Below are 27,632 nucleotides of genomic sequence, written 5' to 3' on the forward strand. Positions count from 1 at the left end.
CTCCAGGCCAGTTAGTGAGGCCCTTGTTATCTTTTAAAAAAAGACATCTGTTTTGTAACATTTCACAGTATATCAGCATATTGGTGGTGGGTTTTGCCATCTACCAGACCTCTCAATTTCCCCCAGACCAATGGCTTGTTAGATTCAATGAAAGTATCAGCGTGGGAACAGTGAGGTACCCTAACGTCTGCCAGTCTGAGACACAAACAAAGGCCATGCACTGAAGGGCCAGCCATCAACTGGATCAAAATAACCTGGAAAACACAGACATCAAAACAGAAATGCCTACTGCATGTTAGGAATCTTTCTTTCTTTCTTTTTTTTTTTTTGCTTCTTATTTCTAAAGTTATATATCTAAACCTACATTAATGATACATCTATGTACAGTATTTAGCAGTTCTGTTCTATGGTACTTTTGTACATGCTGGGTTTTATTACTAACTACAAAAAGAAAATAATTACATAAGGCATATATATGTACAGTGGTTTGTCTTCAGCTCACCTGGGCCCTGTAACTGCCACGCCCACATGGGGGCAAGCACCTCACCCTGTAGTAGATGAAATGAATTGGGATCCATAAAACTGAGGGCTCCACTCTGTGTCTCACTGAATGAATAAATAGGCACCAGAAACCTTGCTTGTCATATCCCAGGTAAAATCTTTGACACACCTTTTTGAGTGATCTGGTATTGTACAACACATGCAGGTAAGTAACTGAAATCTCCAGGAGTTGGATGTGTAGTATTTTGGGAGGAGATCAGGCTTGGGCCACAAATGAGGGCACTTTGCACCTTCATCAAATCCACGTCTACCTTGGCAATCTGAATAACTGAGAGAGGGCAGGTAGATATTTTACACCTTGAAGATTTGTTTTCTGGTCATGTAAAAATTAAATATAAACAAATAAAGAACAAAGCAAGAGAGACAGAAAAAGAAAGAGAATGAGAGACAAGGAAAGATTGTGTTGGGGGGAGAAGAGAAGGGTTTGCCCAGCTAGGGCACTAAACTTTGGATTCATTCTCCAGGTTTGCCACATCACCATTTCTTTCTGTTTGCTCTTCGAGGTTCTTTTCTTCCTCTTCAGTCTCCAGTTCTGCATGTTGGTTGAGTTTGCTGGATACAGACCAACTCAGGGGCAGCTCTGCCCTGCTGGCTAACTCGGCCAGCTCTTTGGCACTAAGGGATGGGGTGCTGGTCTCATAGGTCTCATGGAAGCTGTTGTAGTCAACTTCGTAGAACCCATCCTCCAGGGTCAGGACAGGTGTGAACCGGTAACCCCACAGGATCTCACTGGTGATGTAGGAGCTTCGAGCTTGGCATGTCATCCCTGCAGAGAGAAGAATGGAGGCTTTAGCATATGTAAGTGTGGGCTTTCCATGGCCAAGGAGTCACAGAGAGCCAGGAGGAGTACTGCATGCAGCTGTTGAGACTGACCTGCATACGATGCCACACTTAGTAGGTGTCATTCATGTTGTAGACACATGCTAATGTGCCATGGAGATTCCAGGCCTCTTAAGGGAGTCCTGGGGAACAATGAGAGAGTCCTGGCCCACATCAAGCCACATTTGCCTGCATGGCCATGCACACGCAAAGGAAATCAAGTGTGCAAATGCACACAAGTTTTCGCATGTGTGTGGCTATGTCTGGTCCGCTCTGCTCTGGGAGAACCCTGAAGCCATGACTCTGGCCTCCTACTGCTCTTGGAGGTTTAGCCTGGGTTCTAATGGGATTTGAGCTCTTTGGCCACAGACTTAGAATGAAATTTCATATATGGAACTACACTTAGGCTGCTTTTAAGCTAGAGGCCACAGATCAGTGTTACCCTCCCACCTGCCATTAACACACAGGCCATGACTGTGGCTCCAGATGCAGTTGGAAGGGTCGCCCACCTGAATTTGCACTTTCCTTAGGCCCAGTGGTCATAGTTGCTCAGACTGTGCAATCATAACTACTTTAAACGCTTTTCCCCCTTCTTTTTTTTTTTTTTCTTTGAGATGGAGTCTCGCTGTGTCGCCCAGGCTGGAGTGCAGTGGTGCGATCTCGGCTCACTGAGACCTCCGCCTTCAGGATTCAAGCAATTCTCCTGTCTCAGACTTCTGAGCAGCTGGGACTACAGGTGCACACCGCCATGCCCGGCTAATTTTTTTTTTTGTATTTTAGTAGAGACGGAGTTTCATCGTGTTGCCCAGGCTGTTTATGAACTCCTGAGCTCAGGCAATCCGCCTGCCTCAGCCTCCCAAAGTGTTGGGATTACAGGCGTGAGCCACTGCTCCTGGCCACTTTTCCCTTTTCTTAAAGATAAGAAGCCTTTTTGTAATTTGCATAAAAGCACCACGTGAGCTACCAGCAGCCCTGGAGTCAGGAAGTAGCTTTCTCTTAAATACGAAATGGTAGAATGAGGAAAAGTCCAGCCACCTCCTTGGAAAATAAAAATAGGCAACAAGTGTGGCATAAGATATGAGAAATGACACTTGTGTGGTTTTTTAAAATTTTTTTCTGAGGTCAAAGAAATCTTTTATACAAATTCTCAGGAAATGAAAACATTCATTCAGTCATTAATCCAGGGCTGACTTCTCCATTAGGCAAAAGGCGTGGTGTCTATGGCCCATGATACTTTTAGAGGCCCGTGAAAATGTTTTAACTCTTTTAAAAGCAGAAAAGATAAACTTTTAGATGGAATGGTAATATATTTATCTTTATGCCAACACAGTTGTAAAATATAACTTAAAACATTTTCTTAATGGGGCAAGGGGCTTACAAAGGCAAGATCACCAGGGACTCATGAATATCATACTGTGGCCCCGTGTCCATTCATTCAGGAGAGCAGCCAGCCAGCCAGTCAGTATGTCATCTGTTAGGACCACCAATAAGTATTACGCAGCTGCTTTGTGCTGAATGCAGGTGGATTAGGGAGAAGAGAATACCTGTGAATGTTTACACAGAAGGATCCAGAGCTACACAACATTCCTGCAGCACTGCATTTGCTCCTTGTGTCTAGAAGAAGAAACTGGGGTGCCAGGGACCTATGTGGTTGACTCAGCTATAGCTGTCAGAGCCTGAGCCAGCACCAGCCCTCACGCCAGCTCTGTGCTCTTCCTCTTAATCTCAAAACCGAAATGTGACCCTTTTTCAATGTTTCCCTGAATGACCCACAGAAGCCCCGCCTTTATGCCTCTAAAACAAACATTGCAGGGCTTTTAGGTATTAGGAAAAAAAAGATCAACACTGATTTGATTTTACTTCTCAAACAACGTTTCTCTTCTGAATTATTTTCTTTATTTGTGCTTGAGGGTGGGGTGAAGACAGGTGATGGCAGTGATATGTGGGCTCAGAATGAGAAACAAACAGGAAGTCAAGAGGAAAAGGTGATCCAATAACTCTTTTTCCACCAAGGAAGTACATGTTTATGGTAAAGTGGCTAGAAAATAGGGCTGTGATAACAGTTGGGGAAAACAGCAAGCTAATCAAAGAACAAAAAGAAATTCTGGGGAAAGAGGTTCACAGGGAGCTTTGGAAAGCTCTGACATATTCCTGAGAAACTAGAATACCACATGCATGTGTAGGGCTGTGCACCTGCCCAAGAAAAACCAGAGAAGGCCCTGAGCTCTCACTTCTGGTTGACACCGAGTCTCTGTGCAAGTAGGAGGTGAAGGTTAATGCAGAGTTGTAAAGTGCCTGACTGAATGTTGAAGGCACGTCCCACCATGTGCATAGAGACCCTTGACAAAGACTGGGAGATTTTTGGTTACTGGCTCTTAAGAGAATCTGTCTAATTATTAGCTGATCACTAAATTAACTTAGCAGCGACTTTAGTGGCCATATACACAAAAAGTACAGACCTTACAAAATTAGCTCAGGAAAGTTACTAAAAAACAAATAGCAATGGCAACAAAAAACTCTGAAAAGGAGGGAGAATCTGATTTTCAGGGTTACTACATTATATTACTTAAAATGCCTGTTTTCAACAAAAATTTATGATACATGCAAAGAAATAAGAAAGTATGTCCCATATACAGGAAGGCAAGCAGTCAATAGAAACTGTCCTTGAGGAAGCCTAGGCATTGGATTCACTAGAGAAAGACTTTAAATCAGCTATTTGAAATATGTTCAAAGAACTAAAAGAAGCCATGTCTAAAGAACAAAAGGAAATTAGGGAAACACTGTTTCCCCAAATAAAGAATATCAATAATAAAAATAAGTTACATGTAAAATCCCAACATAAATTCTGAAGTAAAAAGTATAATAAATGAAAGAAAAGAATTACTACAGGAACTTAACAGATTTGAGCTGGCAGAAGAGAATCAGTGAGCCTGAATATAGGTCAGTTGAAATTATTGAGGTATAGAAAGAAAAAAGAATGGAGAAAAATGAACAGTGCCTCAGAGACCTGTGGGACAGAGCAAGCATACCAACATACGCATAATAGGAGCTCCAGAAGGAGAGTATAAAGAGAAAATAGCAGAAGGATTATGTGAAGACGTAATGACTGGAAAGTCTTTAGTTCAATGAAAACCATTAATCTATACATCTAAAAAACTTAACAAACCACAAGTAAGGTGAACCCAAAGAGATTCACACTGAGACACATCATAATCAAACTGTTGAAACATGACGATGAAGGTAGAATCTTGAAGGCAGCAAAAGATAAACAACTCATTACATGCAAGTGATTTTCAATGATATTAATAGCTTATTCCTCATTAGAAACCATGGAAGCCAGAAGGCAATGAGAAGACATTATTAAAAGCACTGAAAGAAAAAGACTGGCAACCAAGATTCCATATCCAGCAAAATTATCCTTCACAAATGAAGGAGAAATGAAGCCATTTCATGAACAAAAATGGAGAGACTTTGTTGCTAGCAGACTTGTACTCCAAGAAATAATAAACGGAGTCCTTCAGACTAAAGTAAAAAGACACTAGATAGTAACTCAGATGAGAACAGGTGTGTTCAGGGTGGTATGGCCATAGACTAGACCGTAACTCAAATCCACATGAAAAAATAAAGAACACTGGAAAAAGTAACTACATAGGTAAATATAAACGTTTTTCTCCAGCATGATTTTAAGGTTATTCCATTTTATGGCAATTATACTATTCCATTTTGTTGGGGGAAATAATAATATTGGCTTGGTTTGTGTAGGTTGTCTTAAGTGTACTATTATGGGCTGAATTGTGCACCCCCACATTCATATGTTGAAGTCCTAATTTCCGGTATTTCAGAATGTGACATGTTTGAGATGGGATCTTTAAAGAGTTAATCAAATTAAAATAAGGTCATACTGGTGGGCCCTAATCCAATATAATTGATGTCCTTATAAGAAGAGGAAATTAGGACACAGACACACACAGAGGAAAGATTATGTGAACAGAGGGAGGAGATGGCCATCTACAAGCCAAGGAGAGGGGTCTCAGAAGAACCAGCCTTGTTCACATTTTGTTTTCAGACATCTACCATCCAGCCTTGTGAGAAAATAAATTTCTGATGTTTAAGCCACTCAGTCTGTGGTACTTTGTTATGGCAGCAAACTCAATACACTTACTGACTTCTATAGGGAGAGGAAAATACCTTTCCATAGTGCCATTTGAAGAGGAGTATTTAATTTATGTAATAAGATAAGTAAGATTTAAGTAAATGCTCATGGATGCTTTTCCAATTTTTATTGATCATTTTTATATCAGAACTCATTTAAAAAAGGATAAAAAAGAATATTAATGTTTGCCTATCAGTAAAATATTAAAAAGTATTTCTAGGGTAAATTGATAATTTTCTTCAGAAAAATTCCTGTCTTACGTATTGACTTAGTCCCAGTCCAGTCTTTAAAAGTGTGATGTTTTACTGAATTTGGAAAAGTAGCAAAATAAAACCAACTGAGTTAGCCTCATAAGCAAGGCAGAACTGCCAAGATGATATCTGTGTGTGTGTGTGGTGTTTATGTTCCATATCAGGGACATCATCATAAAGGCTCCCAGAACTAGGTTATTTTGTGAGTAAAGTACTTTCTGGAAAAAGAGATGCTTCATTTGGTGAAGAGCATAAGGTGGAAAACCTGATCTTGATCTCCTTTGAGCATGCAGTCATAGGTGTCTGTTTTTCTTATTGTATTGTGAATGCCTTGAGTATCTATTTGTCTTGTTTATTTCCATATTCCTTAGCATGTGCACAGTGCTTCAATATTGGAGGTTCCCAATAAGTACTTGCTAAGTGAAAAGAGTGGACTTGGGGAACTATACAGAAACAGCTTAATATCGTTCATTGGCCATGTCTGAAATGTATTATTAATGTTAAATAAAAAGATTGTTTGTGAGTCATTAGAAAAGAAAGTGGGAGATTACTGCTTCCAGCGTCATGTCTGTCTGCAGATGAAGGACCCTCAGCTAAAATACAATACAATGCTGGAAAAGTACAAAATTCATAATTTGAATTAAACCTGAGTTCAATAAAAGCAAGAGATGAGCCTTCTGGGGCTGGTGAAGAGGGAATAACACGCCTGTTCCTTCCCACCAAGTATAGTTGAGGCCTCTGGACAATGTACAAAATGAAACCACCTAAAGACTCTAGAAAGTTCACAATAGCAGGACGATTGGAGAAGGGAGTCAAAACTTGAGGAATGAATCGTCTGGGGATAAATTTTTCTGCCTTCCTCTTTTATTTTCTGGCTTTAACCTGAGAGTGGCCCCAGTGTAGAACTGGGGCCCCAATGCAGAACAAGTGCTGGCAAGAAAATCTCAGAGAGAAACCCTGCCTTTCTAACCGGAGGACCAGGAAAAGGTGCTGCTGTGAGTCAGAGACGGGAGTGGGAATCCCCATTAATTGAGCGTGAGGACTTCGCCACCAGCCCTGAGTGCAGCCTTTGTCCTCAGCTGCTCTGCAGTGCGGCGGTGACACAGGTGCCAAAAACTGAAAGAGAGCCTGTCTTTTTGGACCGAGTATTGGGAAAGGGGAATTCCAGGGACCAGAGTTCGTGGCTGCATTTTCCTCTTTCCTCTGACTGCTTTACCCTAAGTGTGGCCCAGATTGTGTAAAACAATGCAGCAGCCCAGGTGGCTCAAATGCTGAGCAAGTCTTGGCTTTAGAGAAAGGAGTATCAGAAAAGGAGGCCCGGGAGCTGAAAGCGGGGGCCGACCGGGGGGAGGGGCGGATCTCACAGAGGAGAGAACTGGAGAAGAGGATTTCCAGATTCTGTGTATGAATTGATATAATCGTTAGCTTTGCATGCACAGGACAGAAAACAATAAGAAAAGATGAACTTAAACATTACCTCGTTTTGGAATATATGACCACACTTCTAAATGTCAAAGAAGAAACCATAATGGAAATTTGATAGTACTTAGGACTGAGTGATATTGAAATTCTAAATATAAAAATTAAAGGGCATATAGAAAGTAAGAAAAATTTATATGCCTAATGCATATATTAGAAAACAAGAAAGTCTGAACATTAATGTTTAGAATATTCAATTTAAGACATTAGTAAATGAACAACAGAATTAATTCACGGGAATTAGGCAACAAAGATCATTGTATAAATTAATAAAATATAAAACAAGTCAACCACAGTGAGAATCAATAAAGGCAAAAGTTGTTTTTTGAAAAGTCTAGTAAAATAGACAAATCTCTGATCAGACTGGCCAAGTAAAAGGTGTAGAAGGCAAAAATAAATGGCATTGGGAACTCAAAGGTATACATAACTATAGAAACAGCAGAGACTGAAAACACAAAAGGAGATTATAATAACTTAAAAATATAGACGAAATGGACAATTTTCTAAATCATATAAATTACCAATACTTATTTAAGTAAAAATAAAAAGCAGAGATACCTTATAACCAATTATGAAATTGAGCCAGTGATTAAAAACTTGCCATAAAGAAATTACAAAGCCCAGACAATCTTAAAGATGAGTTCAATGAAATATTCTAGGAAGAAATCATGATAATTTTACATAAACTCTCCTAGGAAATAGAAGAATCATTTCCTAACTCATTCTATAAGGCAAATAATCTCGACAATAAAGTCATAAATATAGTACAAGAAAGAGAGAAAAAAAGGGAGAACACAAGCCCATATTGTTCACTTGTGTAGCTACAAGAATCCTAGAAGAAATATTAGCAAACCAAATCCAACAGTTTAGAAAAAAAGACACCATGATCAAGTTGGGTTTATTCCAAGGAATGCAAGGGTGGTTTAACCTTAGAATACTGATCATATAATTTATCATGCTAAAAGATTGAAAGATCATTTAAATATGTGCATAGAATTCATTTGATAAAATTCAAAAACCACTTATGATGAAACTTCTTAATAAACTTTGAATATGAGACCAACTGTATCTACCAAAAATCTAAACAATCATTATTTTTGATGATGATGATCAAAAGTTAGGATCGTTTAAAGTCAGGACCAGTGATTTTAAATACAGATTCAGTAAATGCTTGCTATCACCTTTTCTATTCAGTATTTTACCAAAGGCCTTTGCCAGTAAAAATAAGATAAATAAAATAATTTGATTCAGAAATAAATGAAACTTTCATTATTTGCAGATAATATAACTGTGTACATAGAAAATCCACAAGAGTAGTACAACTATTAGGATTACTAAGAATGTTTAGCAAGGTGGCTAGAATTTAAAAATCTATGCAGAAAACTTACGTATCTTTTTATATACCAGCAACAAACAAAAGACATAACAACAACCCTTCACCGTTTCCTCTAGCAACAAAAAAAAAACCTAGAAATCAATCTAATAATAGAAATATAAAACCTTTATGACAATTTACAAATTATACAATTTGAGAGACAGTAAGGAAGATTTAAATAAATGGAGAGATATATCATGTTCATGGATAGGATGATTAAACATCCTAAAGATGTCAGTTTTTCCCAAGTTACTTTATAGATTCAATGCAATCCCAACAAAACATTCTTAAAGTAAAAAAAAAAATGGATTTGACAAATCCTTTCTTACACCATGAGGAAGTACAAAGACTCAAAAGTCAAAACACTCCTGGAGAAGAACAAACTGTAGGGACTCACTCTATTAGATCACAGGACATATTTAGTAAGTATGGACATGTGCAACAGGAAACACATATGGTTATGTTCATAGCAGTTGTTATACTTTGGATATTTGTCCTCTCCAAATCCCAGGTTGAAATTGGATCCCCAATGTTGAGGGTGGGGCCTGATGGAAGGTGTTTGGGTCATGGGGTGCTTGGTGCCACGCCCAAGGTAATGAGTAAGTTCTCGTTCTATCAGTTCTCATGAGAACTGACTGTTTAAGAAGAGCCTGGCACCTCCATCCCCTCTCTCTCTTACTTTCTTTCTTGCCATGTGAGCGCCATGCACCTGCTCCCTTTTCCCCTTCTGCAATGAGTGGAAGCTTCCTGAAGCCCTCACCAGAGGCCGGGGCCATGCTTCCTGTACAGCCTGCAGAATCAAGAACCAAATGAACCTCTTTTCTTCATAAATTACCCAGCCTCAGGTATTCCTTTATAGTAACACAATGAACTAGGACAGCAGTATCATTTTTAACAAATTGGAAACAACCCAACTGTCCATTGACAGACAATGGCATATATTCACCTAGTGGAATTTTAAGAAGTACTAATAAGTAAATTACACATGCAGGTTCCAATATAGATGAATCTTAGAAACATAATATTCCACAAAAAAGCAAGTTTTATAAAATTTTAAAATATACCACTTTTATGAAGTTAAAATAAGCATAAGTGAATAGTATAATATTTAGGAATACATACAAATCATTTTTTTTTTTTTTTCAGACAGAGTCTCACTCTGTCACCCAGGCTGGAGTGCAGTGGCATGATCTTGGCTCATTGCAGTTTCTCCCTCCTGGGTTCAAGTGATTCTTGTGTCTCAGCCTCCTGAGGAGCTGGGATTACAGGCTTGCACCACCACGGCTGCTAATTTTTGTATTTTTTGTAGAGATGGGTTTCGCCATGTTGGCCAGGCTGGTCTCAAACTCCTGGCCTCAAGTGATCTGCCCACCTTGGCCTCCCAAAGTGTGGGATTACAGGCATGAGCCACCACGCCCAGCCAAATCACTTTGTGTTTTTTTTAAAGAAAGCAAGGGAATGTTAAAAACAAGTAGTTATATTGGGGTGAGAAAGGAATATAGAAGTGGATATAATTGTTAGCAATGTTCTAGCTCTTAAATTGAGTGGCCAAGTTACAAGTGTTTTATATAATATTACTTTATTTTATTTATTTATTATTTTGAGATGGAGTCTTACTCTGTTGCCGAGGCTGGAGTGCAGTGGTGTGATCTGGGCTTACTGCAACCTCCACCTCCCGGGTTCAAGAGATCCTCCCTCCAAGCCTCCCAAGTAGCTTGGAGTATAGGCGCTTGCCAGCATGCCCGGCTAATTTTTGTATTTTTAGTAGAGATGGGGTTTCGCCATGTTGGACAGGCTGGTCTCGAATTCCTGACCTCAGGTGATCTGCCTGCCTCAGCCTCCCAAAGTGCTGGGATTACAGGTGTGAGCCACTGCACCTGGCCTATTATTTTGTTTTTTGAGACAGGGTCTCTCTCTGTTGCCCAGGCTGCACTGCAGTGGCATGATCTTGGCTTACTGCAGCCTCAACCTTCCCAGGCTTAGGTGATCCTCCCACTTCAGCCTCCTGAGTAGCTGGGATTACAGGCATATGCCACCACACCTGACTATTTTTGTATTTTTTGTAGAGACGGGTTTTTGCCATGTTGCCCAGGCTGGTCGCAAGTTTCCAAGCTCAATTGATCTGTCTGCCTTAGCCTCCCAAAGTGTTGGGATTACAGGCATGCACCACCGCACCCAGCTAAATTACAAGTGTTTTATTATCATATTTTATAACAATATGTGAGGTACATTATTTTGTACTTATCAAGTACTATATTAAAAAATCACCTAATTCCATTTTTGTTGGAATTTTTTTGTATTACACTGCTTATAATTATTCATGCAAAGGTCCTTCTTGTTCAGTGCTTTCAGAACCATTAACTATTCACGTATTTGGTGGTGGGTAGGGGAGAGCTACTGGTCTAAGTCCTGGGCTCTGAAGGTCTGAGAACGTGGAGTACTGATGTCTGAGGGAGAGGATGGACACCCATCTCTAGAAGAGAGAGCTGATTTCCCTTTTCCCTGCCTTTTCCCTGTTCTATCTGGGTCCTCAATGGATTGGATGGTGCCCACCCACACAGGTGAGGGCAGATCTTCTTTACTCACTTCAGATTCAAATGCCAGTCTCTTCTGGAAACACCCTCACAGACACACCCATAAATAATGTCTTATTAGCTACCTGGGTATCCCCAGCACAGTCAAACTGACACGCAAACTCACCCAGGACAGGAAGGCTGCTTGATTTCCACAGTGTTGTCTGAACTAAGTTATTTCTCCAAAGGGTGTGTGGGAGTGTGCGTGTGTGCGTAGCTTTTAACAATTATTTCATTCCACAGTTTCTCCACTGAGAGCTTCTCTGTCTGGATGCCTAGTTATTCTTCCAAGAGTTAAGCTTGCAGGGACATGCATGCAAACAACCTGTCTTTGGGTGGCCGTTTCATTCCCAATAAGACCATGTGAGAAGGAGGGCTTGGAGGGGAAGGGAGTGCGTGTTACGGGTGGTGATTGCAAAGCTCACTCTGCCTAGGATCCAGGAAAACAGACTGAAACATAGCTAAGGAATGTGCCATAGGCACTGAGCAAACACAGGGGCAGGCCCTGCAAGATGGAGATTTAACAGGCAAAGCCCTATTTTTAGATCCTGTGACAAATTATGGTGGGAGAAGTTTGTGTGCAGAATACCAATATGATGAAAGTCATCCTCATGAGAGAGCCCCCTGGACAAAGCCAGAGGTACAGTCAATACATAGACAATACATGAAAACAGCCTGGAGGATACGATTCCAATAAAATTAGATGGATACAAACCACTCTCACCACTTCTGAATACTGTAAAATGAATCTATATTGCCAATATTCAAAAACAGAACTGATTGTAGACACTTTACCATTTTATTTCAAACACCAGGCTACATAGATGATGTTTTCCTTTTTCTTTACTCCTGTGCCCATTCTCAATAAGAACTGTGCTGAATCAGTGCAGTAATAAAGTGTTGTGCATTTATAAGTCAGCGCTGGGTCGCTTTTCATGTGGGAGAATGATGTTGGTGATTAACCAAGCCCAGTGTCAAAAAGAAGCAGGATAGTGTGATTTCTGGCATAATCATGGTTTTAATTCATTAGGTTTTGCCAACTGCCGAACATTTAAATAACGATGAGCCCTGCCTTAGGCTCAGGTTAAAAATCCCTTCAATGAACAGTTGTGTTTCTTCTATTACCCAAATATTAGAGGGCCAGTGAGGGTCACCTCCAGTTATGCAAAAACAAATGGAAGTGTGGATTTTTAAAAATGTCTAAAAAAGATCCTACATGTGTACTCCTAATTCTATTCTCACCAAGGTCATTGATAAGTGTATAAATTAAGTATTGAATTAAGCAAGAAATGTTATTTATTGAGTGTTTACTGTGTGCTGGGCTCAGTGTGTGCTCGGTGTGAGCCAACCATCTGGTCCCTGAAACAGTCTTCTCAGACAGATGCTATGATCTTATGTGTGAGCAAACTAAGGCAAAGAGAGATTAAGTAACTTCTCTGGGTCACATAGTGCTGTGGATTGAATATCATGCCCCAAAATTCATATTCAAAGCCCTGACCTCCAATATGACTGTATCTGGAGAATTGGCCTTAGGGAGATAATTTAAGTCAAATGAGATCATAAGAATGGGTATCCTTAAGAGGAAGAGACAACAGAGCATGTATACTCTCTTTCTACATGCACACAGAAGAGGCCGTGTGAGGACACAGCAAGAAGGTGGTTGTCCTACAAGCTAGGCAGAGAGCCCTAAGCAGAAGCCAACCCTGCTGACACCTTGATCTTGGACTTTCAGCCTCTAGAACTGTAAGGAAATACATTTCTCCTGTTAAAGCCACTGAGTCTGGTATGTTGCTGTGGCAGCCTAAGCAGACAAGTAGGTACAATAGGTAGTGGGGTGAGGGTTCTCATTTAGGAGGCCAAGCTCCAGAGTCTACGCTGTCAACCACAACACTATTATTTCTACATTTGAGGACAGAGACCACATGTTAATTTTGATCTTGATTTATTTTTATTTTTAAGATGGAGTCTTGCTCTGTTGCCCAGGCTGAAGTGCAGTGATGTGATCTCAGCTCACTGTAGCCTCTGCCTCCTGGGTTCAAGTGATTCTCCTGCCTCAGCCTCCCAAGTAGCTGGGATTAGAGGCGTGTACCACCATGCCCTGCTAATTTTTGTATTTTTGGTAGAGATGGGGTTTCACCATGTTGGCCAGGCTGGTCTTGAACTTCCGACTTCAGGTGAGCCACCCTTCTTAGCCTCCCAAAGTGCTAGGATTACAGGTGTGAGCCACCGCTCCCAGCCATAAATTTTGATCTTTATAACTTCTATAGTGTCTTACACCTAAAGATTGATAACATATTTTACAAAATAAAATGGAGTGCAAACGAATGATCATAGCCAAAGGCATTCTGCACACCAGCACCTGGCCACCATTTGTCCCAAATTGCCACTCCCTTCTGCCTACCATTTCCACCCTCCGCTAGCTTTCCTTTTAAGCCTGTCCATTCTTACCTCATCTTCCACACAAATGGTGTTTATTCTCTGCCCAAATCTGGGGTCCTGGCTACCATCTTCAGAAAATTGCTTGCAGACACCAGGCAACCTTCATTTACTTTTAAGAAATCACGAGATAGCCCCAAATCAAATCTCAAACTGCAGGAAACTTCTTCAAATTCTCCCATTCTATATTTGTATCTTCCTTCTCCAACAGTAAGAATCTGAATTCTCAACAACCTGTATATGTAGGCTCTCTCCTACAAAACATACAAAACACTTTCGGAACGGTCACATCCTTAACTCTACTGAGGAATTGCTTATGCAAGACTCAGACCTCACAGCTAAGGACCAGCAATTCCTCCAGTTGAAAAAGAAAATCCCATGTCACCTTATTGAGCCTGAGGGCTCCCAATAATGTACCAGTAGGTGATGGACCAATCACAAACTGCCCGATGCACTTGAAAGCCAATCAGAAAGCTTCCCTACTTCCAAAAATTCTACCTAATAGAACACTCACCAAGCAAAGATTATTTGTCTTAAGACTTCCTTCTTTTACTCTATAAAACCCACCCTCCTTTGACTTTTCACTAGGAGGAAAGTGATGGTAGCAGTCTTCCTTGTATGATCTCAATAAATAGCCTTTTGTTAATTCTACAGATGCACTTTGCCCTTTTGATACCAACAACTACAAACTTCTGAGGTAAAACTAAAAATTGCTTGCAATTCTTTTAAATCCTAGAATATTCCCACGAGGTTGTACAATCAAAACACTGTGTTCAAAAGTTACCTGAACTATTTTTTTTTCTATGTGGTTATGTTATCCATTGCATAAACAGTTAGGTTCCTTTGTTTCTATTTGTGTTTCCCTTTAGGGTTTGCTTTTGTCATTCTTTTTCTATTTTGTTTTTAAACTTGTAAGCCATTTAAATGGTTCAAAAATTTAGTCAGCACAAAAAGACATATTCAGAAAAGTCTCATTCCCATCCTAAACTCCTTCTGCCCACCTCCAATGTGAGGTCATTTTTATTCATTTCTGCTAGATCCTTGATATGGTTTGGATTTGTGTCCCTGCCCAAATCTCATGTTGAACTGTAATCCTCGATGTTGGAGGTGGCCTGGTGGAAGACGACTGGATCATGGAGGCAGATTTTCCTCTTTGGTGCTGTTCTCATGAGATTTTGTTTAAAAGTGTGTGGCATTTCCCTGACTCTCTCTATCTTCCTCCTGCTCCAGCCATGTAAGACATACCTGCTTCCCCTTCCCCTTCTGCCATGATTGTAAGTTTCCTGGGGCTTCCCCAGAATCTGATGCTATCATGCTTCCTGTACAGCCTGCAGATCTGTGAGCCAATTAAACCTCTTTTCTTTATAGATTACCCAGTCTATAGCAGTGAAAGAATGAACTAATACAATCCTTCCTGTGTCTCCTTCTGTAAAAATAAGCAAAGCAAACATATATGCATACACGTTCTTGTTTCCCAGTCTTTTCCCATGGAAACAATGTTTCAGAACAAGAACTGAATAATAGGTTCCTTCTGAGAAAGTAATTTGAAATCACTTAATGCATTCATTTCATTTTACAGAGCACAGTCTCCTCGATGAAGCATAGGGGCCACACTACAGGAGTGGGAGGCACACAGGCCTGGGTTTGAATCTTGGCTGCTTGGAATGGCTGTGGGATCTAGGACAGGCTACTTAACCTCTTTCACTTCCTCATCAGTCACATGGGGAAAACAATGACCAGATTATAGGTGCTATCACATCCATGTGAAGCATCACATGTGAAAGTACTCGCCACATGGCTCTGCCTGAGGACACCACTAGGGATGCTCTTAATTCCCTTCCTTTCCTTGGTCAAGTGTAAAAGCAACAGCTGACCTTTCTTGTAGAATTAGCCTCATTGATCAATAGCGTTTGTCCCTTACATCATATGTTTTGTTGTTTGTTGATTCTTTCAAGTGGAATAAAAACCTCCACAGGGAAAGATCTGGTGACGCCATGTCTTGGCTTCCTATTGATGTCAGGGTTTACCTTACACATACTTGTTCTTCGGACATTTCAAAATACTCTTTGATGCGTGGTATTTAAAGAGTCGCCCTTCATTTCATTGTCCCTCATTATTCTGCATTTTTCAGGCACTGGTTCTTAACTTTTTGAGGCAAGGACCCTTTTGGGAACCTGATGAAACTCACAGATCCTCTTCTCTTAAAATATACATGCATTCCAAAGTTTCCCAGTGATCAGGTGCTCATGAACTCACTAAAGCCCATAGGATCCCAGGTTCAAATAAAACAAAGGAAAGCAGAAGTAGAAGAATAAAACAACTCTTCCAGGGTTAAGTGCGTGCATGCATGTAATGGGGAGGAGGTTTAAGAAAAAGTAGGGAATAGGAAGAGGGAATTTACTTAAGCTGCAACTGGGTTATTAGGAACCTCACACACTTTCACAGTATCCAGTGCTCACCCCATCAGAATCTTTTTCACCAAATTGTAACTGTCAATACTTGTCTGTATCTCTCTCAAGTCTGGGGATGGGGGTTTCTGTGGGCAGGAGCTCTGTCTTGGCCACAATTTTATCTCCATTCCATAGTATAGTATTTGGCTATATGTCTAATAAATAATGGCTAAATGAGTAAAAAGACCCAGCTGGTAATAATTTCATTTATTTGTTCATCATGTAGTTATTGAGAATCTATTATGTGTCAGGCACTTTGATGGGTTCTGAGAGCAGAATGATGACTTGGCCCTCGGATTCATTGGATGTATAGTCTACTGAGAATCCGAATAAATATAAAATTACTGCTGTGATAAATGCAATGAAGTAAAGGTAGCTTCTCCTATGAGACTGTAAAAAAGGACTGCATCTGGTCTTGTGTGCGAATTAGTAAAAATGTCCCTGAGGATGTGACATTCGAGCTAAGATTTGAAGGATGGATAAGGCAACGTGTGGGGTAAGGGTGAATGCCCTACAAGCAGAGGGAACAGCATTTGCAGGGGGAAGAGCTGTTGTAGGAAGGCTCCTTGGGTGTTCAAGAAGCTGAAAGTAGACGAGTGTGTTTGGGGGATGGGCAGGGGGGAGCTTTTGGTACCGAATGAAAACACTGCTCTGACTGCAGAGAAGAAAATGACTTGGAGGAGGACAGAGTAAGCAGATGTGGGGGAAATAGAAAGCTGCTTCAATTGCACAAAGAAGAAATTATAGTGTTGGGACTAGAACAGAAGTGATGAAGATAGGGAGACTGAAATGGATTCAAGACATATTTAGGAGGTCAAGTAGACAGACCTCTGTAACGAATTATTCATGAGGGCCAGTTAGAGGGAAGAGCCAAGAAGGACACCCAGGTTTCTGGCATGGGCAACAGGACGGATGGATGGTGGTGCCACTGGGAATCTTGAATGCAGGAAGATGATATGTTTGGTTTTGGACATGTTTAGATTGTTGTGGCTTTGACACATGCAAGAATATTGAGCAGGCCATCGGGATAACCAAATCTCAGATCTACAGAAGAGGCCTTGGTTAGACATACACAGTGGGGATATCAGTGGCATATGGATGATAACAGAAGCCTGGGAGGGGGCGAGATTGCCTAGGGAGGGTCAAATGAGAAGGAAAGGCTGAGCAGGAGGAAAAACCTGTGAAAACGTAACATCTGATGGGCAGGAGAAGGGGGATGAGCCTGCCCAGGATGTTGAAAGAGAGAGGCTGGAGAGGCAGGAGAAGATCCAGAGAGCAAAGGGCGGCAGAAGCCACGTGAGGAGGATATTTCAGGAAGAGCAAGTGGTTAACGCTGTCAGAAAATGCTAAAAGAGAAAACTGCCCCAAACTGAACAATATGCCTTGGATTCAAACATGGTGGTCACAGCTGAGGGGTAAAGAGGGAGCCAGTGAGGTGGTTTGAGAAGTGTTTGAGGTGAGGAGGTGGGAAGTCAATATAGAAAAGTTTCTCAAGAATCTGACCCCGAAGATAGGGGAGAAGGCAAAAGTTAGCAAGGGATATGGGGTTGGGTGAGTTCTGAAAGCCGTGAGGCACCCGACCATGTTTAAACATGGCTGAGAAAGGCTCTGTTTGAGTGGGTGTGGCTCCATCTACAGGTAGGGGAGGAGGTGATCAACTATTTAAGGTTCTGGAGAGATGGGTGAGGCTGGGAGAAGGAAATTTGGCTTAAAAATTTAAAAACTTTCTACTAAAACAAAAAAAGTTACTTATAACTAAAATGTCTTCATCATGAAAGATAAAAGCAGGATCTGTGATCCTGAGCATGCCCTCTGGTGAGTTGACAAGTCTTGGGAAAGCTTATGTGATATTATTGCTCTGTGTAGCTGAAACATAAACATCTATGTCAATGGACTTTATGATTCTATTAAAAAACAGACAGACCTCCAAGTTTTGAGTATGATAACTGAACAATATAGAGCTACGAGTGGTGGGGGGGACAGCTTAACAGAAGACTTAGGATCTTTTTGATGGACAACAGGCACATAGTTGGGCAATTTTCATGGATCTATGGGCTCCAGTCCTAGTATGTTTACCACTGGTGTTAAAGGCAGGTATTGTGCTTTTGAGAAGACAAAAGCTCCTAGGAAACTCTGTCTACATTGTTTCTGTAGCAGTCAAGTGGAAAAAACAGTAGAGGCAAACCCTCGATGATGGTCTCATCTTAATTACCTAGCCCTTCATGAAACCAGGAGCTCAGGGAAGCCACACTGTGGACAGGAAACGGACTGGCCATCAGACCAAGACACTCAGAGCCAAGGGACCTGGTAAGAGTGAGTGCAGTGGTTTCAGAGCTCCTGTTGTGGGCAAGCTCACTGGACTGGCCCTGCCTCTACCCTTGCTCCTGGAAAAGGAAGAATGCCTTTAGCTGGACCCTGAAGAATGGGCACGGGGTGGGTAGCTGGAGGGGCCAGGGAGTTGCTGCACGGGAATCGGACCAATGTGTGTCAGGGTCTCTATCTGTTGTTTGCAAACAAGCTCTGGACTAAGGTGACACCACCTAGATGTGGACACCTAAGGAAAAGCTAAATTTGTCATCCTGTGCAAACTATTGGTCTCCCACAATCCCCTGTGACCCCTTAGGTCTCTAGACCTCCCTTTGCCACACATTTGCATCTGGGCAATTATCCAGGAAGGTGAAAGTGAATAGAAAGTTCTCCTGAAGGCGGAGGGTTACTAGAGAGAAAGAAGTTTAGACCTAAAAACGGAAATATCAATCGACCCAGCAGCCCCATTACTGGGTACATACCCAGAGGAATATAAATTTTTCTGTTACAAAGACACATGCATGTGTAGGTTCATTGCAGCACTATTCACAATAGCAAAGACATGAAATCAACCTAAATGCCCATCAATTGTGGATTGGATAAAGAAAATGTGGTACATATACACCATGGAATACTATGCAGCCATAAAAAAGAATGAGATCATGTTCTTTGCAGGAACATGGATGGAGCTGGAGGGCATTATCCTCAGCAAACTCATGCAGAAACACAAAACCAAATACCACATGTTCTCACTTAAAAGTGGGAGCTAAATTATGAGAACTCATGAACACATAGAGGGGAACAACACACACTGGGGCCTAGTGGAGGGCAGAGGGTGGAGGAGGGAGAGGATCAGGAAAAATAACCAATGGGTGTTAGGCTTAATACCTGGCTAATAAAATAAGCTGTATAAAAAATCCCCATGACACAAGTTTACCTATACAACAAACCTGCACATGTACCCCTGAACTTAAAATAAAAGTTAAAAAAAGGAGAACTTTTACTGATTTGTCAAAGCATATAATGCCATATAATACCTATTAAAACAACTTTTGGTTCCCCAAACCGAGATTTGCCTCTGTGGTATAAGATGCATGTGTCTAAGGCTTGATTTAGTAACTGGGTAATTTACTTGTTGGAAGGAAATAGAACGTGTAAACCTCTCCCCCTGACATATTTTTAGGTCTATGAATCTGACTGATATTTCAGAAGTATAGAGAAACTGGAGAAATTAAACTAAAAATTAAACACAGCTTACGCCTGGCCTAGCTATAGTTCACTTTTATTGCCTTTTCATAATTGTTTATATTCTCATTAATTTTGCACCTCAGGAGCCACATTTGATCAATTTGCAGAGTGATAAAATGTCGCCATTCTCTGAGGACCAGTTTGTACCCTGCTTTGTTAATAGCCTGTCAAAAGGAAATGCCTTGAGCATGTTTTAAATTCTTCTTAAAGTTAAGGGAGACTGGCGAAACAATAGCTGGACTTCCTGCCTTCCCTCCTCACCTCCACATCCTTTCTGAAAGATTCCAAGGTGCCCTTCTCACGGGGGAGGAGGGCTGATGAGCAAGGGAAGAAGAAGGGAGAGCATCATTGGTTGCAAGAAAACAGGTGGGATTTTGTGTGTGTGTGTGTGAAAAAACAGACTTTAAAGAATTTTGAACCAAAAGCAATAGATTTTTAAAACAAGGCTGGGTATGGTGGCTCAAACTTGTAATCCCAGCAATTTGGGAGGCTGAGGCAGGAGGATCATTTGAGGCCAGAGTTAGAGACCAGCCTGGGCGACATAAAGAGACCTTGTCTCTACATAAAATAAAACAAATTTAGCTGGGTGTGGTCCCAGCTACTCAGGAGGGGAGGCTGAATAGGGAGGATTGCTTGAACCCCAGAGGTCGAGGCTGTGGTGAGCCATGATTGCACTACTGCACTCCAGCCTGGGCAATACAGCAAGACTCTGTCTTTAAAAACAAATGAATAAAAACAAACAAACAAAAAAACCAAACAAGCTCCTTACAGAGTGACTCACAAATCCAGCACCAGGAAGATGATAAAATAGAGACATATTTATCGAAGCAACCACATCTTCTCGTGGGCCATCTAATGAAGGCAATCTTAAATTGAAATAGTGGGCAAATTTTGGAAAAGTAAATGTAGTTTGCATCCTCCATGTTTGTGAAGGTCTGTGGATCTTGGTGGCAGTGAAGTGTTTGAACCATGTTTAATAGGGAAGTTTTGTCCCAGAGGTTCTAAGCCATTCTGCCTAGGCTGCCCCGGGGCTGCAGCGACCAGGTAACAGTGTTCCTTTGGTGGTAGCTACTAGACTAGAAAATATTACTTGTAGAGTCACATAGCAGCCTTTTCCAGAGCTTCTTCATAAATCTGATTCATTTTTACTATTAGAGCTGTCTCAAGAAGTCCAGAGTCCAGCGCACAGCCTCTCTTGTGATCTGCTGGAAGTCCCTCACTCTTCGACTAACAGTGAACAGTTAATAAAACGGGGGTAAAAATCCACTTATGACTCTGTTAAGGAACTCTCACCCTTTCTTCACACTTGGAGTCTTTCCTGACTTGTGGAAAATTTGGTTTGGTTTATAGAATGTGAGACAAGCCTTCTGAATTCGTACATCCTCGTAAATGTATGCGTAATACATTTAGAAGTCAGAGAGTCTCCTTCAGTCCAAGTCTAGTTTTGAAGTATTTATTTCAAGTGTATATATCAACGGATCTCTACATTCCTACATTAACTGGGGTAATGTAACCTGGGAGAGTTTAGCATTTCAAATATTTTTTTAAATATATATTTCATAAGAATCAAATATTTTCAGGAACAAATGAAAACTTGGTGTGGCAAAATAAACCCCCACCACGCTACATCCCTTGGCTCACAAATCACCACCATGTGCCCAAGTTCTGTCCTGACTGTGAAATTCTAGTAATAACAGGATTATCTCATCAATTTATATTCACACCTCTAGCTTGTTATTATCCCGGGGTGACATGAGATCCTTGTAGCTTAATCATTTATTTGGCTCAGGCTTTTAAAGACGAGGGGGAGCTGAGTAACAGCACTGTGTTCCTCTCTGGGCTAATCTCTGTCATCTCAACACACTGTTCTCCCTCTAGGGAGGGTTGGCATGTTCCAGCTCCAGCAGCCGGTGTGCCGGGCGATGTTCAGCAGAGCCAGAGAGCAGGAACAGCAGGTACCAGAATCCTGGGTCACGGTGCAGTTTCAGTTAGTTTTTAAAATTATTTTTATTTTTTTTTGAGACAGAGTCTCGCTCTGTCGCCCAGGCTGGAGTGCAGTGGCGCGATCTCGGCTCACTGCAAGCTCCGCCTCCCGGGTTCACGGCATTCTCCTGCCTCAGCCTCCCCAGTAGCTGGGACTACAGGCGCCCGCCACCACGCCCGGCTAATTTTTTGTACTTTTTTAGTAGAGACGGGGTTTCACACGTGTTAGCTAAGACTGTCTCCATCTCCTGACCTCGTGATCCGCCCACCTCAGCCTCCCAGAGTGCTGGGATTACAGGCCTGAGCCACCGTGCCTGGCCAAGTTTCAGTTTAGTTTCAACAGCAGCTCTTCCAAGGTGGTGGAAATAGCCTGTGTGTAGGGATCAGAGCGACGGGGAGGGATGGAGTCCTTTCATCTGTCCTATTTTGAGGAAGACGAGTCATGTATTAAATGAAGTAATACATGAGGATATAGCACAGGGCAGAACATGTAACATGTTCTTCATGACATCACTTATTATGCATGGGCTATTATTGGTATCCTTATTATAACTTGAAGGGGCTGACTTAATTCTCACTTTTTAGCTCATTTCTTTGGATCCATGAGGTTTTTTGGTCTTACTTCTAAGAGTGTCCTATTAGACGTAAAGACTTGGCCGACAGATGTGTGTATGAGTAGGGTCGGGGTGGAGGGGAAGCTGTATTTTGTGTCTATGTCAGAAACAGCTTAGTCCTGGGTTAGTGTCTTAACCATGTCTTTTATTTTCTGTATTCTGATCCTTTGATATCTGAGGCTGTGCTGACCCAATTGCCAGAGACCAGTAAACAACATTTGCCCATGGAATCACTTTTCAGATGCAAACCAATGGCTCTAGGGTCCATACCCCCAATCACTTCTCTCATGAAGCTCTCTCACTCCAGGCCATGATCCACTCACCTTAATCCCCCCCAGAGTTAGGCCTCAAACATTAAGGACAGTCTCCATGCTCCAGAGTCTGCTGAAATGATCCAAACTAGCCCATCCTAAGCCTGCTGACCAGCATCATCCATTCCTTCTCATGGAAACCATGATAAGGGGTCTTGCCCACAGCTTCCCTCTTTTGTTCCCTCCTGGCTGACAGGGTGCTTCCTCATGTGGAACACCTCTGCCCCCCCATGACATGGTGTGGCCCCGACTTTGGGAACTGTGAGTAACAAACACCTCAGCAGAGCTTGGTGGCAGCAGAGGCAGCATCTATACCTTGGTTTATGTTGATATTGCGTGGAAAATGGCACTGCTAACACTGATTGCATTTCCTGGACCTCAAGTTGGGACACGCAGTCTGAGCTGGCAGAATGTGTCAGAAGTCATGCCTGTGATCCGTGACTGTTCTGAGGCTGCAGGAAGCCCTTCCAGCCTGGGTTAGCCAGGAGTGAGCTGGGCTGCTGCTACCACTGACCCTCATCAGACAGCCCAGGGAGGGGGACATCAGGCTGAAGCACAGCTCGTAGGGGTGGCATTTCTGAGCATGCAGGGTGTAAAACGGGGGAGGAATCTACAGGGGAGGAGGCTGTGCCCCTGAGGGCATAGGCTGCAATCACTGAGGTCAGGGAGCTCTGTCTACAGAGCTGTGGGCCATGGAGGGGAGGAAGTCTTGCAAGTAGCCGGGCCTTGTCACTCAAACCTTCATGAATGGCACCTGCTGGCTGAACTCTTGGACTTCTTGGAAAGATGATGGGGAAAGCTGTGGTCTGTAAGGTTTACCTTTCCTCTGGGGGATGCTACTGGCACACGTTACAGACATCAACATTTTAGCTGCTAACCCTGGAGAGCTGGTCTGGGATCTCCATGGGATGTCATCTTGCTAATTAGAGTGGGGGACAAAATCCAGAATAGATTATTTCCTTTCCTGGATACTTTAATTTCACTTGTAACCAAATTGCCAATAGGTGCATTTTCTCCTAACCAAATTGCCAATAGGTGCAAGTTTAAAATGACTTCTCTTGGAATAGTCTTAATTTTATTACGCTGCTTCTTGGAGTGTGGATGCCACCTGACAAAATGATGAAAATTAACCTTCTTCCTGCTATTTCTTGTGGTTAGTCATTTGTCCAATCACATCACACTGAACTCATTACTTTGGGTTTTTAAAGTTTTTTTTTTAAACTGCAGATATTTAAATCAGGTCACCTACAGAAAGGGAGTTTAGGCCAGGCGCGGTGGCTCACGCCTGTAATCCCAGCACTTCGGGAGGCCAAGGTGGGCAGATCACCTGAGGTCAGGAGTTCGAGACAAGCCTGGCCAACATGGTGAAACCCCGTCTCTACCAAAAATACAAAAATTAGCTGGGTGTGGTGGCGGGTGCCTGTAATCCCAACTACTCGGGAGGCTGAGGCAGAAGAATCGCCTGAACCTCGAAGGTGGAGGCTGCAGAGTGCCGAGATTGTGCCATTGCACTCCAGCCTGGGTGACAGAGCGAGACTCCATCTCAAAAAAAAAAAAAAAAAAAAGGGAGTTTATAAATCACTGTGCTTTTGCTTTCCCTCCTCCTCACTTATCTTACATTTCCTCAAGGTAACCATGGCACGTTGTGGGAGAGACCGAGGAGTTCCGACCCAAGGAATCTTGACCTGAGATTTCTAGGAGAAGGAGGTGGTGCTGCCTCTTTCCTCTGGGGCCACCTCCAGTTGCACTAATTGTTCAATGTTGTTCCACAGACTCAGAACACATTATAATTGTATGCTTCTCAATAGGAGTTATTAATGAACATAGAATGCGAAATTGATGAAATGTTTTTGTAAGTCGAAAAAGCTCTCAGCAGCAATCCCATGACGAAACCCAGGAGACAGGGCTATCTGTAGTGGGAGGCTGTGGGCAGGAGAGTTTGTTTGCAAGAGGCTGTCTGCGGCACCACCGCGATGTAGCCAGACCCCGCATCACCTTTGCTAGGCTGTGCCTTGCTGACATTTCTGCAGGTGCTGTTTCCAGATGAACCAGCCTAGGTTCTGATCTAGCCACATTGATAATGAATGTTCCTTTTGATACTGAAGCACAAAACTGGGAGAAGCTGAGCTTCTTCACTTATTTCCTATCTGTTTGTTCTATGTCTCTAAATAGGTCTGTCTCGCTCTGTCGCCCTGGCTGGAGTGCAGTGGCGCCATCTCGGCTCACTGCAAACTCCGCCTCCCAGGTTCACGCTATTCTCCTGCCTCAGCCTCCCCGAGTAGCTGGGACTACAGACGCCCACCACCACACCCAGCTAATTTTTTTTTTTTTGTATTTTTAGTAGAGACGGGGCTTCACCATGTTAGCCAGGATGGTCTCCATCTCCTGACCTTGTGATCCACCCACCTCAGCCTCCCAAAGTGCTGGGATTACAGGCGTGAACCACCGCGCCTGGCCTAATTCCAGCATTTAAAAACAATCTGTCCAGTGTGTCTGCGTTCTAGAAAAGCAGTGCACAATGAATGTGGCTTTGATTCTGCCTGGTCCTTAGATAATCCTGGCCACACATTAAGCCCAGGTTTAGCGTCTGGCGCCAGTTCCCTCTGCCCGCTTCCTTGAGCTCTCTGTTCCAGCAAGGTGGGGTGGGCAGATAGGGTTGTTGTAGGCTTGGGCTTTGGCAATAAGCTACCTCTGGACTGAGTCCGAGTTCTGCCTCTCACTCTCCACATGAGTTGTGACAAGCTCCATTTCTTTCCTGAGCCTCAGTTTCCTTATGTGCGAAAAAGGAATAATAATACCTCCAGGTTGTTGTCAGGTGCACATATGGTAGGTACCAGGTGTGTAGTGCGTTATAACTGCCTCGCTGTGGGCTCTCAACAAAGACGGCAACTGGATGGCCACAGCCTCCTCACTGTCCTGCGTGTCATTCTCCTGCCTGGACTACGCTTCCTCTCCCTCTGTTTATTGAAATTCTATCCAGTGGTTTTAGGAGGCCTCTCTGAGCATCTCAGCCAGCTTTCCTTCAAGAATCCTGCTTCATCTGTTGTCTGAAGCACCTGCTAGGCTCTTCACACTCTGCTTATTGCTTTTCACTTGACAATTTTTGAGGTTTCATTCATTACAATTATCAAAAGAATTTTGGCATAAGTCTTCCTTCCCCAACTAGGCTGTCAGTCTCTGGCGTTTAGTAAATATGTATGCTTTGTCTGTCTTTGTACATCCACCCTCATCTCCTAATCAGATAATCTCAATGAGATTTGTATCTCTTGTATACCATAAGCTCGATAAATACTTGATAATACTCGATGACAACTCAAAAGTTCAATTCTATTGCCACTCCTTGAATTATAATAGCACTTACTCTGTGAGACAGTTACTATGTTAATTATCAGAATGAATGAAACTAGAAACAGACCTTCTCCTCCTAAAACTTATCAAGGGTAGGGAAATGAAAGACATTGATCATTGTATAAAACTTGTAATGAGTTTTACAAAAGAAAGGTACAGAGAGCCACAGGACCATATAAGGGCAGGAGCTTGGTGTCACTTGGGAGTAGGGATGGCTTTCTCGATGTCACACTACAGGGGGTGGACAGGGAAGGGTATCCCTGGACTGAAGGAGCAGTGACTGTGTTGTGGGGACAGTCATACGTGAGATAATGATATGAGGTGAGGCTAAAGAGGAGAGCAGGGGCATACATGTAGGCCTGTCGGCCACATCAATAACTCAGCCTTCCCTCTAAAAGCAGTAAGAAGGCATTGGAGAGTTTGGAGGAGATAGATAGGATCCTCCTCTCTGTGTTTTGAAAAGAGCCCTTGAGCTGCAGTGCTCATAGCGGACTGGGGCAGAGCAAGAATGAACAAACCAAGAGCAAGGAGGAGCCTTCCCAGTGGTCTGGGCAAGGGATGATGGCGGGTAGATTGGAGTGGTCATGCAGAGGAAGGGAGTGGAAGGATTCAAGACAGAGCGGGGAAGGGAAATAGACTGAGCTTGATGCTGGGTTGGAAATGGGGACAGGGAACATACAAATTCCCTTGATGTCATCTAGGTTTCTGGACTGAGCATCTGGGTGGACAGTGGAGCTGTACACCAACATATGGACTCCTGGAGAGGACTGGATTGAGAGGGAGTGTGTGAGTTTAGTTTGGACAGGTTGAGTGATGCCCAGGCTCTAAGAGGAGCTGTCAAAGGATGGTTGGATAAAGTCTTCTGGAACTTTAGAGACAAGTCTAACTTGTCCAGCATTGATGGTGACTAGTTCACATGTCAACTTCAACCACAGTCTCCATCCTACAGGCTTGTAACCTTATTTTCAACCTTACTGACCCACTGATTTTACTCCATATCTCTTTAGGATGAGTCTTTGGGTTAGAGGTAAATTTGGGAGTCACTGGTGTACAGTAGCTGATGTTGTGGAACGTCAATGAGAATTGGAGATAGAATAGAGTGAGGGGGGAAAAGAGATTAGTTAGACTGAACCTTGAGAAAATGAACCAACATTTTCATGGCTGGTTACAGGAGTTGGAGGCTGAACAACAGCTTGAGTGAATAGAGGCAGAAGAAAAACCAGGAAGCTTGAGGTCATAGGAGCCCACGGAGGAGAGTGGTTCCAGAAAGAAACAGTGGTCAACATCAAAAACTGCTGGATGGACAAAAGAAATGGAACTAGTGTATTGGATTTAAAGACTAAAGATCATTGATGAGCTGGGCAGGGGATGTTTCAGCAGAACAGTGGGGTCAGAAACCTGTGGGAGCCTGTTGAGTAGTGAACGGTAAAAAGAAGAGGAAGAATGGAAGTATCAACAACTCTTTTGAAGAATTTGCTTGTTAGGGGGGCAGAAAGAGCCAAGGTTGATGGAGAATTGTGGAAGCAAAGGAGGGTTTTTGTTTTTTTTGTTGTTTTGTTTTAATGGGAGAGACTTGACACAATTACATACAAAGAATTCATTGGGAAGAGAGAGGTCAAATATTTGGGAGAAAGAGGGGATTATTTATAATGTTTTAGGGTGAGGCTATTCTGGATTGTCCAGGACTAAGAGGTACCCTGGGACACAGGACTTTTAGTGCTAAA

The 27,632-nt window shown here is 42.4% G+C and overlaps 1 protein-coding gene across 2 annotated transcripts in view; it reads right to left on the reverse strand.

The window, feature by feature from the left end:
* Window positions 1-304: 304 nt before the first annotated feature.
* KCNJ6 (potassium inwardly rectifying channel subfamily J member 6) overlaps window positions 305-27,632 on the reverse strand; it is a 295,076-nt gene continuing 267,748 nt past the window's right edge. For both annotated transcript variants that reach the window (XM_016938537.4, XM_063803681.1), the window contains exon 4: window positions 305-1,327. In XM_016938537.4, the coding sequence (XP_016794026.2) occupies window positions 1,002-1,327 (326 nt within the window). In that variant the 3' untranslated portion in view covers window positions 305-1,001. The remainder of the gene's footprint in view (window positions 1,328-27,632) is intronic.

This window comes from Pan troglodytes, chromosome 22 (genome assembly GCF_028858775.2).
Source record: "Pan troglodytes isolate AG18354 chromosome 22, NHGRI_mPanTro3-v2.0_pri, whole genome shotgun sequence".
NCBI lineage: Eukaryota > Metazoa > Chordata > Mammalia > Primates > Hominidae > Pan > Pan troglodytes.